Genomic DNA, 19,687 nt, shown 5'->3' on the forward strand with positions numbered 1-19,687 from the left:
AGGGCTGCGTCACTTTCAGAAAAAGATTTCAAAATTCCAAGTGCAGAATTTATAGCGTACATCCCCGGGCCTGGCCCGGAAGCTTGAGACTCGCGTTATATCAGCTTCTGAGGGCTGCGGTGGGCTATTCCGGCCTCCGAGCCCTGTCCTTAGGAGCTCGCAGAGACGTCCGGCGACACCCCCTCCTTTACCGCCCGGTGGGCTCCATTGTCTTCTAGGCTCTCATCGCTAGGTGAATGCTGGGCCCGCTGATCCCAGCAAAGCCTGTTAGATGTAAACGAAGGCTTTTCTATGGACCGGATTCCAATTAAATGCTGTTTCTGCACAGCTGTGGTATTGGTTGTAATGGAGTTTGCTTGGGATGCACCACCTTGGGTGGTAGTGGTGGTGGGGGGGGCTAGAAATTAGATATCCAGTCACTTCTCTAGGGGCTTGCTAGCCACTTGCAGAAATGACACCCTGTGCTTTCTCGGTGTTCTGGAAGATTGCTTTTCATAATACTATTTGCATGGAAAGACATTATTCAAAACTATTCTTTGGGGTTGCATAGGAGCCCTGGATATTTGAAAGCGGATTTTAAAAATGTCCAGAATCGAATCAAATTGATTTATATTATTTGAGGCGCGAATTAAACCTATTCTTTCTTCCCCATCCTCTCTTGATAGTATGTTATTATCCACTAATGTTATTTGTTTTTACTTGTTTCTTTGTTGTTTGTTTTTTAAGATTTTATTGGGGAATTCAGGGTGGGAACAGCTTTGGGGAATCGGGGGAAAGGGAACAGACAAGTTACTCTTGTTTGTTCTTCAGTCTAGTTGTGGAGGACGTCGCTTCACTGGCCCATGTTGGTATTGTGATCATTGCGCTCTTCCTGGCTGAGGCTGATGGGTTGCCAGCCATTGGACGGCCGCTCACCAGGGCTACCAGCAGCCCAGTGCAGCAGGGGCTACAGCCTTCGCCGCTGTTGCCCGTGACTCACGGCAGCCCAGCTCCAGGTCAAGCTGTTGTTCGCCATCTTAGCTGTAAAGGGTGCAGCATCACTGGCCCATGTGGGATCTGAACCTGGGCCCTGCTGCTCAGAGCTCATGCTCCCAAGCCAACTGTTAACCAATGAGCCACTCGGCTAGCCCGTAATGTTCTTTGTTTTAATGAATACTTTGTGAGCACCACATAGCCACTATTTCAAAATATAACATCCGCATAACAATGGCAATACAGTATTTCAGCACTCAGATTTGTTTTTAAAATGTATTTTTAGCCACAAAATGCCTTTAAAACAAGCCAAAATATTATGTAGCTCTCTTTAAAGGTTGAGAAGCTGGGATAAGAATTATGAAACAAAACATAAATAAATGAAGCAGGACCCCCGTTCAAAGAGATGTCTGTGTGCCAGCTTCAGAGTAAGAAACCCATACGTCTGAGTTTATACAGTTATTTATATGTAATGTGGCTTTCATTTAGTATTTTATAAAGATCTGCATACAATTGTTTCCTTGTAATCTGTGAATTTACTTTTTGTATTGATCACTTGGTTTTGTAAGCATACAAGGAAAATGAATGAAGTGCTCAAACAATAAACTGTAAACCATTGGGATTCAAAGCAGGACTTTTCTGTTGCCAAAATTGGCATGATGAACTTAAGGAATTCCCTTTGGACTAGGTCCTCTGTAGCTGGTATCCAGGGCTAATGTTAGTGCCTAAACTGAATTGCTTTCCCCATAAGGCTATATGTTTCCCTCAAAACTGGCAAGCCACTATTAACCTTAACCCTCATTAAAGACATTGGTAGTATTTAAAAATTACTAGTTTTCTGTGTATATTTTCGTGCTATAGACTGCAATTTCAAATTAGACTTACTTTTAGTATATCATTTTACACCGTCGATCTATAATTCAACACCTGAGCACACCAAGGGAGGCAGTGTTGTGAACTGTGCACTGTAAACTACTTGGTGAAACTGTGCTTTGTATTTTTAATGTATATAATTGTATTTAAAATCAAGCAAGGCTTAGTTTTGTGCCTGTTTTTCTTTGACAATATGGATTTTTTATCTGAGGGTTGCAGTTGATGGCCTTTTGATACCATATTAATATGTTTGTTGCTGCTACCAAGAGCTTTGTCAAGCAAGTTGGAGATGGAGGGAGATTAGTTCCCGTTCCAAGCCTCAGTGAAGCTGACAAATACCAGCCTCTAAGTCTGGTGGTAAAAAAGAAACGATGCTTTCTGTTTCCTAGATATAAATTTACCTCGACACCTTTTACACTGAAAGATATTCTTCTAGGAGACAGAGAAATTTCAGCTGGTAAGTTTTAGTGTCTGTTTGGGAATGTCTGCTCATTCAGCTGTATTATTGGTAATCTAAAGATAGATCATGTATACTGCTTATGTTCATAATTACACATTTTCATTTGTAAAAACAACTTTTATTGCTATGGCAGTAATAATATTATGATTAACAGTGCCTAAAGTTTGTAATAGTAACAAGTCTCACTGCTCAAGTAATTTTCAAGCCTATTTTATAAGATTATTGTGTAATTTTATTTCAATTATTTTGTAAATTGTTTTAACCAAATCAACTTAGAATATGACATAATAATATATTTCTTCACTTATAAAATGGGGCCATTATTTCATCTTACCTATCTCACAGGGTCAAATGAGATGAGAGTAATTTGTATTTTTTATGATTCAGTTATTACAGTTGGTAAACTATTACATATTACAGGCCAGATTAGAGAATGTATTGACATTTTGACAAATTATTTTTTACCAACACTTGTTTTTCTTTGAATGACCCAATAGAACTTGGTGCTCTTGAAGTTCTGTAGAATTTGAGTTCATCTTACGTATTCTATTTCTCATTGTTTTCTAATTAATTGAATTGCTATTTTTAATCTTGGTTTGAAGCATTGCCATTCTCAACATTTGGGTCCTCGAGCCTTAAATAGTAAATTAATGTGTTAACTATATGTAATCTAAATTAGACAAATTCAAGACTTTTGAAAAATATATTAATTTCTTTTTTTTTAAAAGGTATTTCATCTTATCAGTTACTGAACTATGAGGATGAATCAGACGTTTCACTCTATGGAAGGCGAGGCAACCATATTGTGAATGATGTTGGGATTAACGTTACTGGCTCAGATTCTGTGGCAGTAAAAGCGTCATTTGGTGTAGTAACCAAACATGAAGTGGAAGTATCAACATTACTCAAGGAAATTACTACACGGTCAGTATAATAATCAGTGTTTTCATGAAATATTTTAATTATATAAACTTCATCATAAAGAATGGTTAAAACACTCAGGTTATATTTTACTAATGTAATTTATTTGTTTGAAATAATACAAGTTAGTAACATACCCTAACTTTGGATAAGGATAGATATCCAAAATCATTTGGTTCAAACAGAATTTTTAATTGTTTCACAAAATTGCTTTGGATCTACACATATTTGCAAAATTATTAGATTAAAAGAATACAGGAATCTGCTTGCAACAAGTATGCTGAGCATCTCCAGTAGACACCTATAAGAAGCATGTCGAAAGAAAATAGAAAGGAGAGGCTGATTATTAAATTTCTTTTGAGCATCTTTCTGACTTGTATTAAGCCTGCCTTGACTTACTTTTAGTTAAGGTGGACCATGGATGTGTAACACATGATAGCAAAAAATGTACTGGATTATATGTAATCAGATGTTACAGATTCTTGTGAATGTCTCTCTTGTTTATTTTAGAAAAATTAATTTTGACCACAGCTTGATACGTCAGACAAGGAGCAGCAGAAAGGCAGTCTTGTGTGTGGTCATGGAAAGCATTCGAACCACACGACAGTGCTCACTGTCTGTGCATGCCGGAATTCGTGGGGAAGCCATGCGGGTAAAACCACGCTCATTAGGCTTCTCTTACCAAAAAGCTGCAATGGGAATTTAAAGAAATTTCTAATGAGACATATATTTTGTCAAATGTTGAGATTAAATAGCTGCAATGGTATATATAGGATTTTACACAGTAATGGTTTTGTTTTAGAATATGAAAAAAAAATCCAGGAAAATTTGGATTCTAAGCATGTGTTATTATACAAACAAAACACTAATCTGTGTGAAATAATGTGCATACTGGAGTCCCTCCTATTACTACGGAAATGCTGTTTTAAGAATAAAAATTAGATGCTTATGTTGAATTCTTTGATTTGATTTTTAAGTGATGTAGTTGATACTTGAATTTTTAAAAGCTGAATTTACATTTTTATATTTTTCTAAAATAATATTGTCAATGGCTAAACATGCTTCATTCAATGTTAAATCCTTTAACATTAAAAAAATCTTGAAAGTAATTTGTTTAATTATTAGCTCAATTATGATATTTGTCCTTGTCATTCACATAACAATGATGCATAATAATGACTTGATTGGTTTTATTAAAACCAATTTTTAGAAAGATAGGGTTCAGTGACAATCTTTTCAAGTCTTTGCAAATCAAGGTTCTGTTTATTTAGCTGCCCACCAAATTAACATTGGGTCATTTGGGCACGAACTGAACCATTTACTTGTTGGTGATTGCTTTGGAAAGCTGCAGAAAACTCTGGAGACTTTGGAACAGTAGATAGGGTAGACTAAAAAAGCTGTAGCATTTAAATGCAGTTGTTTTGCAGTTGAAAGGAAAGGTTTTCTATACCAGAGAGCATTACTGTTGTAATAGCACTAATCATTGGTTCCAATTCTGAAGTAAGTGAGAAAGTGATGAGTGGTATTTCCTAATACAGATCATGAGTTCCCATTGGACCATTTGGACCTCTGCTATAAAGTTTATTTCAAGTAGGATAATTCTTTTCTTGGAGAGGTGCTTTTTTTGTTTGTTATTTGGTAGGATTGAAGGATGTTTTGTTTCTCCAAAAAGCTATCATGTTATGATCCTTAATAATGTTATTTAATTTATTTATTTATTTATTTAATATAGTTTCATTTTATGGATGAACAGAATGCCAGGGGAAGGGACAAAGCTATTGTTTTTCCAGCACACACAACCATAGCTTTCAGTGTTTTTGAACTCTTCATTTACTTGGATGGTGCTTTTGGTGAGTGAATGATTTTCATGAAACACTGAATTGATTATACTTTTAAGAAGAATTTAATAGGAATCTTTCTTTCTCTCTTTCATTATAGAAGAATGATGCTCTCAGCACTGTCAATCTTATGCTTGGGTGAAATAGCTGGGAAAGACCCTCCAATCCCTACTTACCCAATACCTTTTTCCTGCTTCTTGGTAAAGGCTGCATATTCCCTACCACCCCACTTAAAATTATAGATAAGAACTAAAATGAAATCCACTGACAAAGCATTCCTTGACTTACATGGGGAGATAATAGTTGACCTGCTAATCGGTAGTTTTTCATGATGGCAAATAGAGGAGGAAGATGCCTTAAGGTGCCTTAAGGTGTCAGGATGCCCAAACTAGGCTACCTGAAGACAATTTTTCTTCAGTTTTACCTGCCATAGATCCAGCTTCCCCTTCAACTCTCTCTAAAAACTAACTTTAAAAGTATGAATGCTTCCCCTAAAATTATTTATCACCTTATATAATTCCTCAGTGCAACTCACTTTAGATTTCCACATTTCACAGGTCTTTTAAGATTAGGAGGCAGCTCAAGTCTAAGTGCAGCCCAAAGTACTAGCCAAGCAAGCCTCCTTAGCCATGGTAATTTATAAACAACAATTTTAGACCTGTTTTTGTTTGTTTCTGCAGTTCTGTGGGAGAGGGGAAATAGGGAGTCCAGAAACAAAACAAAACATGCAAATTAAATTCTATTTGGGATACTTCAGGTGTAGGTTTTTACCATTATATTATTAGGAGGAGTATAAACTGATAGAACTGTCATATCGATTGAAATTTTAAATTTACATATACTTTAGCTTTACTTAACTTTTAGGAATTTATCCTACAGATATACATATGTGAAATTTTATGGGTATAAGGATATTCAGTTTGTTATAGCAAAATATTGGAACTAACCTTATAATCTATTATTAGCAACTAGTTAAATAATGGTGCATCCACACAATAGAATACTATGAAGCCATTAACAAGAACTTGAGGTAGCACTATGTATCCTGACATGGAATAATCTCTTAAGAGATAGTTGAAAGAAATGTGTGTAGTATGTAACTTTTTGAGCCTAAAGAATATATATATATATATATATATATATATATATATATATATATATGTGTGTGTGTGTGTGTGTGTGTTTTATGGTTATAAAATATGTGGAATATTTCTGAAGGTACACACAAGAAAGTTAACAGTGGTTACCTCTGGGGTGGAAAACAGGCTAGGTTCAATGTAGACTAGATTTGTCACTTTTTGTACACTTTGAATTTTGTACCATATGAATGTTACCTTTTCTAAAATCATATAAAATTTAACTTAAAAAATACAATGTCAGGTACCAGCATTCATCAATCACAGTCACATCAACTGCAAAAATATGAGTTGTTCAAGTCATAACATCTAAATTTTTTCTTATAGACATTTGTGTCACTTCAGTGAAAAAAGGAGGATTTGAAAGGGAAGAAACAGCAACGTTTGCAGCGTTCTACAGATTGAGAAATATACTATTTGAAAGAAGTATGTCCATTGAAGAGTATTTCAAATGTATTTTTTTCTCTTCTTGGATTAACACCTGAGGTTGCCTATTCAGTAATCCTGTCTGTTAAAGATGCGTTTAAATTTAAAAGCCAAATCATTTCATGACTGATGGTTTAGATTCATGTATTTATAAATGCAGCTTTGTTTTTTGTCTGTCTTCTGAACACATTTCTCTGTCTTTGTCCTTTCAGATAGAAGAGTGATGGACGTCATTTCTCGTTCACAGCTTTACTTAGATGATCTTTTTTCTGACTACTATGACAAACCTCTCAGCATGACTGATATTTCACTCAAAGAAGGGACTCATATCCGAGTTAACTTACTTAATCACAACATTCCGAAAGGACCTTGTATACTCTGTGGAATGGGAAACTTAAAAAGGGAGACGGTTTATGGGTGCTTTCAGTGTTCTGTCGATGGGCAGAAGTACGTGAGACTTCATGCGGTTCCTTGTTTTGATATTTGGCACAAGAGAATGAAATAAAATGGAAAATAAATGTACCTTGCTGATGTTTTAGGTGCAACAGTGCCACGCACCTTTCCAAAATTATCTAGGTTCCCTTTGATGAATGGTGGCAAATTAAAAAGGGAGAGAAAAAAGAGATTAACCTGTCTAAACATAATGTTCCCCATCTATAAAGTGGAGATGATAATAGTGTCTACCTCATAAACTGTCATGAATATTAATATTTTTATATTAAAAAGGGTTAAATGTAAAATTCAGAATATAGATGTTCCTTCATAAAATCTGCCAGTCGCTTTTGAAGTATTTTTGGGATTTAGACTATCATTTTAGGTAACTTTATATATAGACATTTATCTAAATATCCATCTTATTTTTAATTGGCTTTGAATTCAACATTTAAGGATGAACAGAGTGCATCGTTATGGTGCTTTAACTATTGCCCTAGGTCTGGTAAAATGAGAAAAACATGTTAATAATTTAATGTAATCCTAAATGTTTAATTGCAGTATCAAATTAATAGCACACTGAGCTCAGTGTGGGGTTTTGTGTACAGTTAACAGGGTGACTAACAGTAGCGAGCTGCCATTCTGTGATGTACATATGCTTGCTCACTTTGGCTTTATGAAACTCACTACTATCATTTTAAAGTTACGGCATCTAGGGCACGTTTATTTTCTCCTTTGAAAGTGTTTAAAACATTTAACATATTTAGTTCTGAGAGATCTTTTCATCTACTTTGTAAGAGATCTGAAATTTTTCATACACAACTTAAATTACTAATTTAAGTAATTTAATTATTAAAACAATTATTAAAACTAATTTAATTATTAAAACAATTGCAAAAATAATGTGTTCAAATTCTAGAGCTCAAAGTGTATAATTATAGCACTCATTATTAGGTATATACCTATGAAGGCATAACACAATTAAGTAAATCCGAAATACTTGTATATTATATGCATGGAGAATGATTAAAATTTTACTTTTTAGCTGTTTAAATGTGATTAGTTTGAGTAAATCTCCATATTCATTTAACATCATCTATAGTTTTTTAAAAACAAGTTTAAAAGCACTTTGTAGGAAAACAATGGGACAGAAAGGTTAGAATTATAGTTTGTATTATCTGATAATTTCCATGTATACCTTCTCTGTCACTGTATTTTTCTTTTGGGCAGAGTATATGATTCAAATGCAAATATGAGTATACTGATCCAAAAAAAGTCTAATGACTTTTTTTTTTTTTTAAGATTTTTATTGGGGAATTGGGGGATGGGAACAGTGCTGGGGAATTGGGGGAATGGGAACAGAGAAGTTGCTGTCGTTTTGTTCTTCAGTCTAGTTGTGGAGGACGTTGCTTCACTGGCCCAAGTTGGTACCATCATTGAGCTCTTCCTGGGCGAGGCAGATCAGTCGCCGGCTTCTGGACGGCCGCTCACTGCGGCTGCTGGCTGCTGGCTACATACGGTAGCCCATGGCAACCCACTGCCACAGGGGCTGCAGCCTACGCCGTCGCCGGTGACTCACAGCTACCCAGCTCCAGGTCGAGCTGTTGTTCAGCATCTTAGCTGTGGAGGGCAGTGTCACTGGCCTTCATATGTGGGATCCGAACCAGGGCCCTCTGGCATCCCAAGCCAGTTCTTAACCATCGCGCCACTTGGCCGGCCCTGAACTCAGCTGTTTTGAATAGAGCCATTTACTGTCTGACTATACTTTCCTACATACATAGTAGGCCAAACCTTACATGTTCTAATAAATATGTACCCTTTCTTTGGCACCAATGTGATCTCTTACTTCTTATTCTCAGCAATCTGTACCACGTCATGATTTGACCATGTCACAAAATTGCCATGGCACTATGTATCCTCACTTGTATCCTCATTTGATATCTTCATGTGTAAAATAAATTCTACCCATTTATAAAAAATTTGATGGCATACCGGTTGTAATGCTCATTCACTATTAATAACAAGAACATTGTGAAATGAAGTGACATAGAATAGAGATACCTGGAGAAAGGGAACTGGAAACTAAGAAATACCATGGCATCAATTTAAAATCAAGACCAAAAGTTAGGGATGGTAGAGAAGAAGGCCTACAAGAAGGAAGAGAAGGAAGACTCAGCGCACCATTATGTCTGCTATAAGATAAGAGGCACAAAGTCTTTGGTCTGATCAAATATCTTTAAATGTTCCCCAGTGGAACAAATACCTAGGGCCAGAAGCATGCACCAAAAAGTAGAGACCGTGTTGAGGTTCTCTGTGGGACAGTTATTCAACTTACATTTTCCTGCATGCATACCAGAGGAAGTCCTGTGATTTTAATATCCTACCATCCATAATGCTATGAAATGTATAAACATTGAAATGTTAATTCCCGGGTCCCTGTTGAATATTTATAAAATATAGGGCATTTTATGGGTGGCTGGATGGCTCGGTTGGTCTACATGCTGTTAACAACAAGGTTGCTGGTTTGACTCCCACATAGGATGGAAGGCTGTGCCTCCTCCCTCCACCCCCTTTGGAGCTGAGTTGCGCCCTCCATAACTAAGGTTGAAGGACAACTACTTGACTTGGAGCCGATGGATCCTAGAAGAACACAATGTTCCCTTCTCCAGTTCTCCAACACTATTCTCTTCCCCAATTCCTTAATTAAAAAAAAAATTTAAAAATATATATATCGGGTTGTTGGAAAAGTCATGGTACATTTTTGCAATGAAAAACAAAAAAAATATGTCATGACTTTTCCAACAACCCAATATATGGGGCATTTTAACATTTAAAATATTAAAAAATGGATAGATATTTCTACCATTAAGGTAAGAGTTGGAAAGAGCTTGTAGATTTTGACATAGGTGTTCTCCTATTTCCTGAACGGGGAAATTGCCCACTGGGACACAGATGGATTTCATGGGGCTGCAATGCATGTTCAATAAATAAAGCAATAGGAAATAATCATACCTTTCCCAAAAGTGAAATTTGCACAATAGTCTCACATTTATTCCAAAATTACATGTATTGAGGGGATCAAAATATATTTCATGGGGGAAAAAATAGAAAACACAACTTGGAGAAAAGTGATTTCATTATATATAAAGTACAGTAAGTAGCTAAGAAAATTTAGGAATAACAATATGCTATAGTTCATCATGTTGATATACATTGTATTCCTTGGAAGAAATAAAGCCATCACCATCATGGTCGTTCTTCTTAAAAATATCTTCTAAAACTGCATTGTGATATGACTTGTCATGTGGCTTCTCATCTTTTTCAAATTCCCTTTTCAGATAATGATCTATCTAGGGGCCAAAATAATATTTCATTAATAAAAAGATATCACAATAAATTTCTAGTAACTTTGAGAAAATGTTTACACAAAGAAATTCATATCTAAGACTGCTTATAATAAGTGATACAAAATTTTTAAAAGCTATTTGAGGTTTCATATTTTGAAGCAATTTTCTGAAGAGAAACAGATCAAATTAGCTTCCCCTGAGGTTACAGATGGTTAATGGTACATACTCAAAGATTAACATCTGAATTAAATTTTATTGAAACTAAATGCTTTCCAATAATCTACACTGTCCACGTTAATGGAGGAAATTCACTCTTAGTGATTTTCATTAGTGAATAAAATCCAAATTGGTGTTTCTATAACATCTAAAATTAATAAATATGTTGTATAATCAATAAAACACAGGTTTTGAAACAAAATTTAATTTTCTTAATTTTTCTCTGCTTCTATAGCTGTTCCCAAAATCTACAAATGATGACTATCTAATAATGTCAAATAAAGAACAGATATTCTGAAGTATTCGCTTTTCTCAGTAATAATACGGCATTTCTCTAAGCAAAGACACCTTATAAACACTGCCTACCTAATATGGTAGCTACTATCCATAGGTGACTACTAAGCACTTGAGATGTGGCAATATCAAACAGATATGTTAAGGGTAAAATACATAACAAATTTTTAAGACAATAAAAAAAGTATCTCATTTGCAATCTTTATGTTGATTTAATGTTGAAATGGTAATATTTTAGATATAGTGAGTTAAAACATAGCATGAAAATTAATTTCGCCTGTTTGTTTTTACTTTTTAAGATATGGCTACTAAGTAATTTTAAATTATATATGTCACTCAATTATATTTTCATTGGAAAGCGCTAATATATGCATATATTGATATAACTAAATAAAATCAATGCACAATAATCTGGAGATAATGTGCAGCAAGGCAGGGCATTTTAGAAGTAAGAGTATTTTTGAAGGCTAAAGTTGAACCCTGAGAGGTTTTCAGCAATACATATCCCAAACTCAATCCATTACTAGTAGACTTTATTTTAGAATGATCAATGGATCTTAATGAAGGATATATCGACTATTCTCAAATGAGACTTCAGTCCTATATGAGATGCATTTTTTTTCTTCCAATTAAGCCTTAGCAATCCCATGTAGGTGTAAAGAATTTTAAAAAGCCTCAAATATTCCTCAGTTTCTAAGTAAGCAAATATATTTTCATAACCAATATTGCTGACTCTCAAAATATCTTTTTCTGGTACATTATAGTGAAGAGGTACAAAAGGCAGTGGGTAAGAGCATGACCTTAATTTTGCTGGCAATAGGTTCCACATTATTTCCACTTTGTCATTTAATAAAAATTCTGTAATTATCCTCCTCTTCCCCTTATTTATACTGAAGAAATAACTGACTGAATCTTTCTAATGATGAAGAAAGTTAGTTTCTTTTAGATCGTTTCAAATCCAGGCGTTGCCATGTATGGGGTGTGTGATCTTGGACAAACAATTTAACCTCTCCAAACTTCAGTTTTATCATCTGTAAAAGGAAGGAAACAGGATCTATATCATAGGATTGATGTGAGGATTAGTCATGTTACGGCTGTCAATTAAAGACAGCTATTGTTATTATTCAAGCATATGAAAATCACTCATAAATCTAGTGGTAATGCAGCTGATACCTGATACTGAGAAACATCTGGGCAAATTGTAGCTTAGCATGTCACTATTTTGGACTTGCTCTATTTTTATTTTCCAGAAAAGAATTGATGATCCCCTAAGATCTACTGAGAAGTATTCATACTGCAGAATGCGCCTGTTGGTGTGCAAGTGATACGGAATGGTTTGTGTGCACAGGCTGAGCTCTTGAGTGAATTCATCTGTAGCTACTGTTCATTCTAAAAAGGGTGATAAGGAGTCAACGGAAAGTACATACTGGGGACAGTTGGCCACCCCTCTAATTGCTGCTCTTTATGAACAGGGGATGTCCCCCTTCTCTGATCCCTCTTCCCTAATGGATCAACCAAAGAGCTTCAGAGGAACTCCTTACTAATATCTTGGAGGAGGATGTGGAGGGATTAGGGTGGGGGCAAGATTGGCAAGGGAGAGAAAAAGAAACAGAAAGGGTCTTTTATCACTTGAATCCATGATCTAATTGCCTTTTATTATTCACTTAGGTGGTAAGAATTATGTATGTTAAACTGTCTCCAATCAGAGGGGAGACAAATGGGTCACTCAAGTTAAGCAAAAGGAGTATAGTCAGTAAGACTAAGGACAGCACCAGACTTCAACAAAACAAACATTAGCCTTGAAACATGCATGAGGGGAATTCTCTGAAAAGGGCAGGGTGGATTCATGGCTAAGAAAGAGCACAGCAGTGGAGCCAGATTGCCCAGGTTCCAATCTGGTTTTGCCACTTAGAGCTGTGTGGCCTTCAGCTAGTTACTGAAAGTGTATGGGTGTCATTTGCTCCTTGTATAAAATGGGGATGATGAAAAAGTGTCTACCTCGTAAATTACCATGGAGATTAAGTGAGGTCACACATTAATGGGTTTATAATTGTACCTGGTACTAAGAAAGTGTGGGGAAAAGTGACCTATTATTATTATTCCAGGACCTTTATTAATCCCTCAGCTTCTGGGATAGAGAAGCGAGGTATCTGAACTCCCCACTCCTGCTTACCAACTTTCCAGTCCACACAATTCAAATTCTTGCTAGCTCTTTTCATAATCTCATGTAATCCTCAAAATCCTATGAGGTGGGAATCAATTTCCCTGCTATAAATTCCGACAGTGCTGCTTGAAAGAGATCTGTTCCTGTAGTCTAGATGCTGGAAATGCCCCCTAGAGCTTAGTTTGGTATTTTAAAGGCCTTCTTGCAGAAACGAAATTGAACAGGACGACTCAGTTACAAGTTTTATATTGAAAAAGCACATTTTTTTCTTGGAGTTTAGATTTTCTTGTATCCAGCTCTATAAAAGCCAAGTAATCATCCCACACTAGGCAGAAGTAAAAAATAATAGTTGTAACACACATGTATTTAAATTGTGATAAAAAATTGGAATGTACACGTGAAATATGTGTGAATTACCTCGGTTTTAGAGAGTTGCCTGTCGTTATCTATGTCTATCTGTTTAAATGTTTCAATGCTTCGTGGTCCTTTGGTCACAGCATAAAGTTCAATCTCAAAAATCAATGTTGCATCAGGTGGAATCTTGCCTTCTGCTAAAGGTATAAATTTTAACAGTTTAACTTACATGAAAATAATGTTCAAATATTTATTCACAAATAGTTATTTTAGTATTATAATTACATTATTTCATATTTATAAAAATTGCTTTCCAAATACTTTTTAGGAAATACTTTTCCATATGTTTTTAAACCAAGTCAGATCTAAGGACCCAGGGGACCATTATTTCCTGATTAAATTAAAATGAATATAAATCACGTAATTTTTATTAATTTATCCCATCATTATACAAGAGAGAGCTGGTGCAGAGAAGAAAAGCATGGGCAGAAAAATTTCAAAGCATAGATCAGTAATCTTTTAGAAAACAATTGTTTTATAGTTATTTGGAAGCATATGTAAAACAAGTTCACATTGTTCAAATTCAAATTCTTTATAGACATTAAAAAATAAGTGTGATGACAGAATAAACCAGTAACAATTTTATGAAGAAATTTCTAAACACAATAAAAAATTTTAAGTATTAAGTTGAATAGTTCTCCTTAATGAAATTAACCTATTAACTGAAGTCACAGATGATTTTAGCAAGCTGTGGGCTATTTCAGATGACCATTTCATAAAAATGACCTGTAGAAATGACTTGCTAAGAGGCAGTGTGTTTGTGTCACTGGTGTATTCATCCCCAGAGTCTCAGAGGTTGCCTGATCTAGTCACCCAAATATTTGTTGAATGAGTGACCCCTATCATTTATTTTTAAAATGGCTAAGTTTGTTCTTTGAAGGAACCAGTAATTTCTTTAATGAAAAAACAGAGCATTCTTGCTGAAGTGCTTATATAATGCAAAGAGAAAAGAGCTTGAAAATTACAGCCGAAAGTAGTGGGTCAGTCATGTCCAAAGCCTGGATGTAGAAAAATCTACCCATGCATTACGTGACCGATGTGACAATCCCAACCAAAGTGCCACATATTACCTGACTTTAGAGTAAAAGAGCTCAAGACTGATTCAATGATCATTTTTACAAAACCCATTCCTATTCTGTCCAGTTATAATCTCCTGATAACAGAAAAACAACTTCTCTTGATAATCATTAAAAACAAATTCAAAACACAAATTCAAATTTCTTAAGAAAAAATATTACGTCAACGTTTCTGAACAATTCTACTATAAACATAGAAAACATTGCCAATTAGGGTTTTTCTTGCAAAAAAATTGAAGTATAAAGAAGAGAAAATATGCATTTGCTATAGAATTACTTGTATTTAGAGAAGCAGATGAAAGACAGGCGTTAATGTAAAGAATCTATACATACCATAGGTACTGTTAATTAAAGCACTAACAAGTCACATGCATTTCAAGACATGCAGGGGTGCTCTGTGACATGAGGCAAGGACATTGTGCAGAGGAAAGACTTCTTCAAGTACTACCTAAAATAAAGTTATAGTTAATGTTAGCTCTTAATCATAACTTATTTTTAAAAGCTCTTTTGATCAAGAAGTTGTTTGTTACGCAGTTACTTATGGTCTACACTGCAACTTTTAAAATAATCTACTCCAAGCTATTGTAATGCTGGTAAACCAGCTGTTAACTACATTCTTAAGAACACACTTTGTTTGGGCTTCAGTTTCCTCACATGTAAAAAGAAGGTGTTGATGGTGTTACTAATGAGATTCATTATTTTTATGTTTACGCAGACACTTCAAGTTAAATATGAGCCAACTTCTTTGAGTCAAAATTTCAACATCTCTGCAGCAGCAAGGGTTTGGTTTAACAGTTTAGGCAGCCTGAGTAGTCATTCATCTACAAGCATAATTTACAAAAAAGAGAAATTAAGTAGTCATTTGGCTTAAGGTAACAGGACCCAGGATGAGCACCTCTTGATGAGGGATGTGGGTGCTCTGGTAGTAGGCAGACTGTGGAGGCATCTGATGAGACAACACAAGAGAGAAAGGGAAACTCTGAAAATGAGATAAAGGAGACTGAAAGGCAAACTGCCAATATCATTTTGCCTAAAATTGGCCTCAACCTATGACAACATTTTAAGGACAAGTGCTGCATTCAATTTAATTTATCATTAATTCTCTCTCTTTCTCCTTGAGCTTCCTTAACTAAAAATAGGATCTAGAAATTAAGGTTCTGTGGGAGCTACTGGGACCAAATGATTGGCCAAAAGCATTGAAAAATGAAGCTGTAGTTACCTGGAACTGTCCCTTTAGGAGTTTTAAATCTGTTGGGTCTGATTTGTACCACTAGCCTCCCTCCAATCCACTTTGGAGCTCTAGGGGATCTAGAGCCCCTACCTTCTCCTGAACTTGGGTAATAGTGACTGAGAGCTATTTCAGATGTTCTTTTTACAATGTTCCAGTGCTGTCCTTTTACTCTGAAATTTATTCATATATTCCAGTTTCCTGAGTTTTATGAATTTGCCTTTGGTATTACTTACCAAAGGTATATGCTATAGACATTTATGTTAAAACAAATACACATTATGCTAAAAACAAATAAAAATGGCTAACATAGAGCTTATAGAATACATATTATGGGTGCTGCCACTAGGTGGGAGAAAGAACTCTGGCCAGAGATCTGTATTCCAACAGTCTATTCTTTTATTTATATGTAATAAGAGGGGACTGGGCGGGACTGGACTAGATACAGCTAAAGTTTATTGTACTTTATAGTTCTGTAATTATTTCTTCTATGATTTTTTATTTTATTTTAACATTTTTCTAGAAATTCAAAATTTTTAATTGTGGGAAAATACATGTAACATAAAATTTACCAGTATAATTATTTTAAGTGTACAATTCAGTAGTGTTAAGGATATTCACCTTGTTGTGCAACCAATCTCCAAAACTATTCATCTTGCAAAACCGAAACTCTACACCCATTAAACAAAAATTCCCTATCCCACCCTTTCCCCAGGTTCTGGCAACCATCCTCTTTCTGTCTCAATGGATTTGGCTACTCTAGGTACCTCATGTGAGTGGAATCATTTAGTGTTTCTTTTTTGTGATTAGCTTATTTCACTTAGCATAAAGCACTCAAGGTTCATTCATGTTATAGCATGTATCAGAATTTCCTTCCTTTTAAAGGCTGAATAATATTCCATTGTATGTCAATACCACATTCATCTGTCAACGGACACTTAGGCTATTTCCACTTTTTGGCTCTTGTGATTAGTGCTGCTATGAACATGAATGAGTGTACAAATGTCTCTTTGAGAGCCTGCTTTCAATTCTTTTGGATATATACCCAGAAGTCTATGATTTATTTTTAAATATAATGCAGAGATGTAAGTATTAAAACACCTTACCATAGCCTTTTTTTCCATATGCAAATGAAGGGGGTATAATCACTTTCCGCTTTTCTCCAGGGCACATGTCCATCATTGCAATGTCTAGGCCTTTTATGACTTGCCCGACACCAAGAACAAACCATTTTGGGTGGCCTTCACTTTGTGTCCGGCTATAATAAAAAGCAAAACTTAGGTAAGCTGATTTCAAGAAAAATGAAATCAAACTTTAAAATACAGCTGGACACTTAGTTATATTAAAATTGGAGTCCTCTCTAACCATCTCTTTTCCCATACTAGCACTCATTCTAACCCCCCTAGTGGGGTGCTTGGCTCAAACTTACCTCATAATAGCCAGAAAGAGGTATGATTTGTCCAAAGCTAGTCATTAGGAGTCATCGCATTTTCTTTTTGTCACCTTTATAAAAACTATTCAACAGTTAACTTTTAATGGGTCTCCTGCCCCTACCTAGCTGCATAACTTGTCCAAAGAACTCATTTAACCTTTCTGGATTTGTTCGAAAAAATGATGGTACAGGTTTAGCCTCAAAAAGTAATTTGAGGGCCGGCCAAGTGGTGCGATGGTTAAGAACTCGTTTGGGACACCAGAGGGCCCCGGTTCAGATCCCACATATGAGGGCCAGTGACACTGCCCTCCACAGCTAAGATGCTGAACAACAGCTCCACCTAGAGCTGGGCTGCCGTGAGTCACCATGGACGGCGGCGTAGGCTGCAGTCCCTGTGGCAGTGGGTTGCCATGGGCTACCATGTGTAGCCAGCAGCCAGCGTGAGCGGCCAGCAGCCGCAGTGAATGGCAGTCCAGAAGCCGGTGACTGATGTGCCTCACCCGGGAAGAGTGCAATGATGGTGCCAACTTGGGCCAGTGAAGCAACGTCCTCCACAACTAGACTGAAGAACAAAACGACAGCAACTTGTCTGTTCCCCTTCCCCCAATTCCCCAGCACTGTTCCCATCCTAATTCCCCAATAAAAATCTTAAAAAAAAAAGTAATTTGAAAGGTATTTAAAATTTGTACATTTTCTTCTCATTAAACTGCTCTATTTTCTTCTAAATGGAAAAACTAACTTTCCACAATCCTGTCTTTATAGGGTAAACAGCACAGATGAAGAAAAGACATTCTTGCTCTGAGTGATAAACCATCAATTAAATCAGAGTAGGCAGTGGTGGAATGAGGGGTCAGGTGGGAGGACAAAGAAGTCACTGTTGTAGTGGCTTCTTGATGCAGTTGGAAAGTGGCCCCCAGCCTGTAAATATGGTGCTTCTGAAGGCCAGATAAAATCGCTTAAACTACCCTACTTAATCCCTCTGTAAAGAGACTCCAACCCACAGTAAAGGAAAAGGTTGAACATCCTTACAGACAGTACCTTGACTTACTTCTATAGGTCCCAATGGCAGTGGTGGTGGTCAAGGATGTGTGTGGACATATTGTATTTTTTATAATTTCTTGGGCCAACATTTTCAATAATTTAAAAAGTAATATTCAGTTCAATAGGGAACTACTGCATCTAATCTGATTCCTTCCCCCTCCCCCCCCCATAGGAATAAAAGGCTTAACTTTTACTGTTAAAAAACAAGACCCAACCAACCAACCAATTAAGCTTTTGGTTGGTGGAGGGAGGCTAGATTTCATGCCTCAGTTGGACATGGGAGCTGTTCGCAGTATTTCCTACCTGCAGTAGAATTTCGAGCCGTCTTTAGCCAAGAAGCCGTCGTAATGGGCATTTAGGAGGTCTCCCTTCTTGCTTGTCTTAGAACAGTTTTCTGGACGATGCAAAACTTCTATTTTCACTTCTTCTGTGCTCTCCCCTTCCTCCTGTCCCTGAGCAGTAAAAATGCCCCACATGTAAAAGAAAACGATTAATCTGAGTAAGAAATACATGACTCCTGGAGTCCGCGCCAAATGACTACTGCTTTCGCTCCTGCGTGTCACTCGCGCCTGGTGGCCGCCCAGCGAGCAGAGTTTCGACGCGTGGCAGGCTTTATTTTACGTCACAAAGAGTCGGGGGCGGCGCAGCGCGGGGCCACGCCTCCTTCCCAGGCACGCTTAGCCAGGGAATTTTGTCAGCCCGGGGCGGGTGGTGTCCCTGTACTAGGCGATTTGGCTGGCAGTCCTCAGTCGCCAAGGCAACACTGCATACTTGCACCGCTTCTCCTCGCTTAAGTCTGTATATTTTACAGGATTCAATAGTAACGTTCTCATTTCCTAAAATGAAACTGGCAAAAGACAAAATAAACAGCCTAGCTAGGGTGGGATGTAGTCAGAGAAGAATGTTGTCATTTCTGGGCGTACAGGTGTTTTCCTCAGACCTCTAGAGAACTAGCGGGCATGGGGGTGGGGGAGTAGGATGCATTCTCGGGTGTCCTTGAATCCACTTCGGGATTGGAGTCATGTATTAAGAGGTTCCAGGCTAAGGCATACACAACCTGACGGCCACCTGGTCGCGAGTAAACAAAGGTGCACCTGCTCATTGCTGTTAAAGGAGTTTCCCACAAGCCGGCTCAAGCGATTGGGGGGAGGGGGGGAGGATTGTTTGCATTTCTTTCCACCATCACTAGGGGCCGCCCTTGATTTAAGGGCCTATAGAAGTGCAGGGGGAGCGCTCTTGGCAGCGTCCTTTTTCTTACCAACTCTGCAGGATTGGTAATTACCCACATTGCACCGTGGGGAAAAAATGACGTACAGTAATCCCCATAGCCACAGGGGGATATGTTCCAAGCCCTCCCCACCCAGTGGGTGCCTGAAATAAGGGCGGTACTGAACCCTGTATATACTTACTGTTTTCT

At 36.8% G+C, this 19,687-nt stretch overlaps 2 protein-coding genes across 2 annotated transcripts; one reads left to right on the plus strand and one right to left on the minus strand.

Moving 5' to 3' along the window:
• Window positions 1–1,073: 1,073 nt before the first annotated feature.
• PJVK (pejvakin) lies at window positions 1,074–7,245 on the plus strand. The gene is made up of 6 exons (XM_019654031.1): window positions 1,074–2,302; window positions 3,034–3,229; window positions 3,737–3,878; window positions 4,959–5,076; window positions 6,528–6,626; window positions 6,839–7,245. The coding sequence occupies exons 1-6, from the start codon at window positions 2,092–2,094 to the stop codon at window positions 7,129–7,131; spliced, it is 1,059 nt and encodes a 352-aa protein (XP_019509576.1). The 5' UTR covers window positions 1,074–2,091; the 3' UTR covers window positions 7,132–7,245.
• Window positions 7,246–10,082: 2,837 nt separating this feature from the next.
• On the minus strand, window positions 10,083–18,878 carry FKBP7 (FKBP prolyl isomerase 7). Its single transcript, XM_019654030.1, has 4 exons — window positions 18,574–18,878; window positions 16,904–17,055; window positions 13,497–13,630; window positions 10,083–10,408 (listed from the first exon to the last, which is right to left on the minus strand). The coding sequence occupies exons 1-4, from the start codon at window positions 18,780–18,782 to the stop codon at window positions 10,247–10,249; spliced, it is 657 nt and encodes a 218-aa protein (XP_019509575.1). The 5' UTR covers window positions 18,783–18,878; the 3' UTR covers window positions 10,083–10,246.
• Between the last annotated feature and the right edge of the window lie 809 nt (window positions 18,879–19,687).

Source organism: Hipposideros armiger, unplaced genomic scaffold (genome assembly GCF_001890085.2).
Source record: "Hipposideros armiger isolate ML-2016 unplaced genomic scaffold, ASM189008v1 scaffold_212, whole genome shotgun sequence".
Taxonomy (NCBI): domain Eukaryota; kingdom Metazoa; phylum Chordata; class Mammalia; order Chiroptera; family Hipposideridae; genus Hipposideros; species Hipposideros armiger.

Coding starts and splice junctions, on each gene's coding strand:
- PJVK (XM_019654031.1), top strand. CDS start 2,092: ATGTTTGTTGCTGCTACCAAGAGCTTTGTCAAGCAAGTTGGAGATGGA. Junction 2,303..3,033: donor AGACAGAGAAATTTCAGCTG/GTAAGTTTTAGT, acceptor TTTTTTTAAAAG/GTATTTCATCTTATCAGTTA. Junction 6,627..6,838: donor AAATATACTATTTGAAAGAA/GTATGTCCATTG, acceptor TTGTCCTTTCAG/ATAGAAGAGTGATGGACGTC.
- FKBP7 (XM_019654030.1), bottom strand. CDS start 18,782: ATGTATTTCTTACTCAGATTAATCGTTTTCTTTTACATGTGGGGCATT. Junction 17,056..18,573: donor GGCTCGAAATTCTACTGCAG/GTAGGAAATACT, acceptor TTTTTATTATAG/CCGGACACAAAGTGAAGGCC. Junction 10,409..13,496: donor GGCAACTCTCTAAAACCGAG/GTAATTCACACA, acceptor TTTGGCCCCTAG/ATAGATCATTATCTGAAAAG.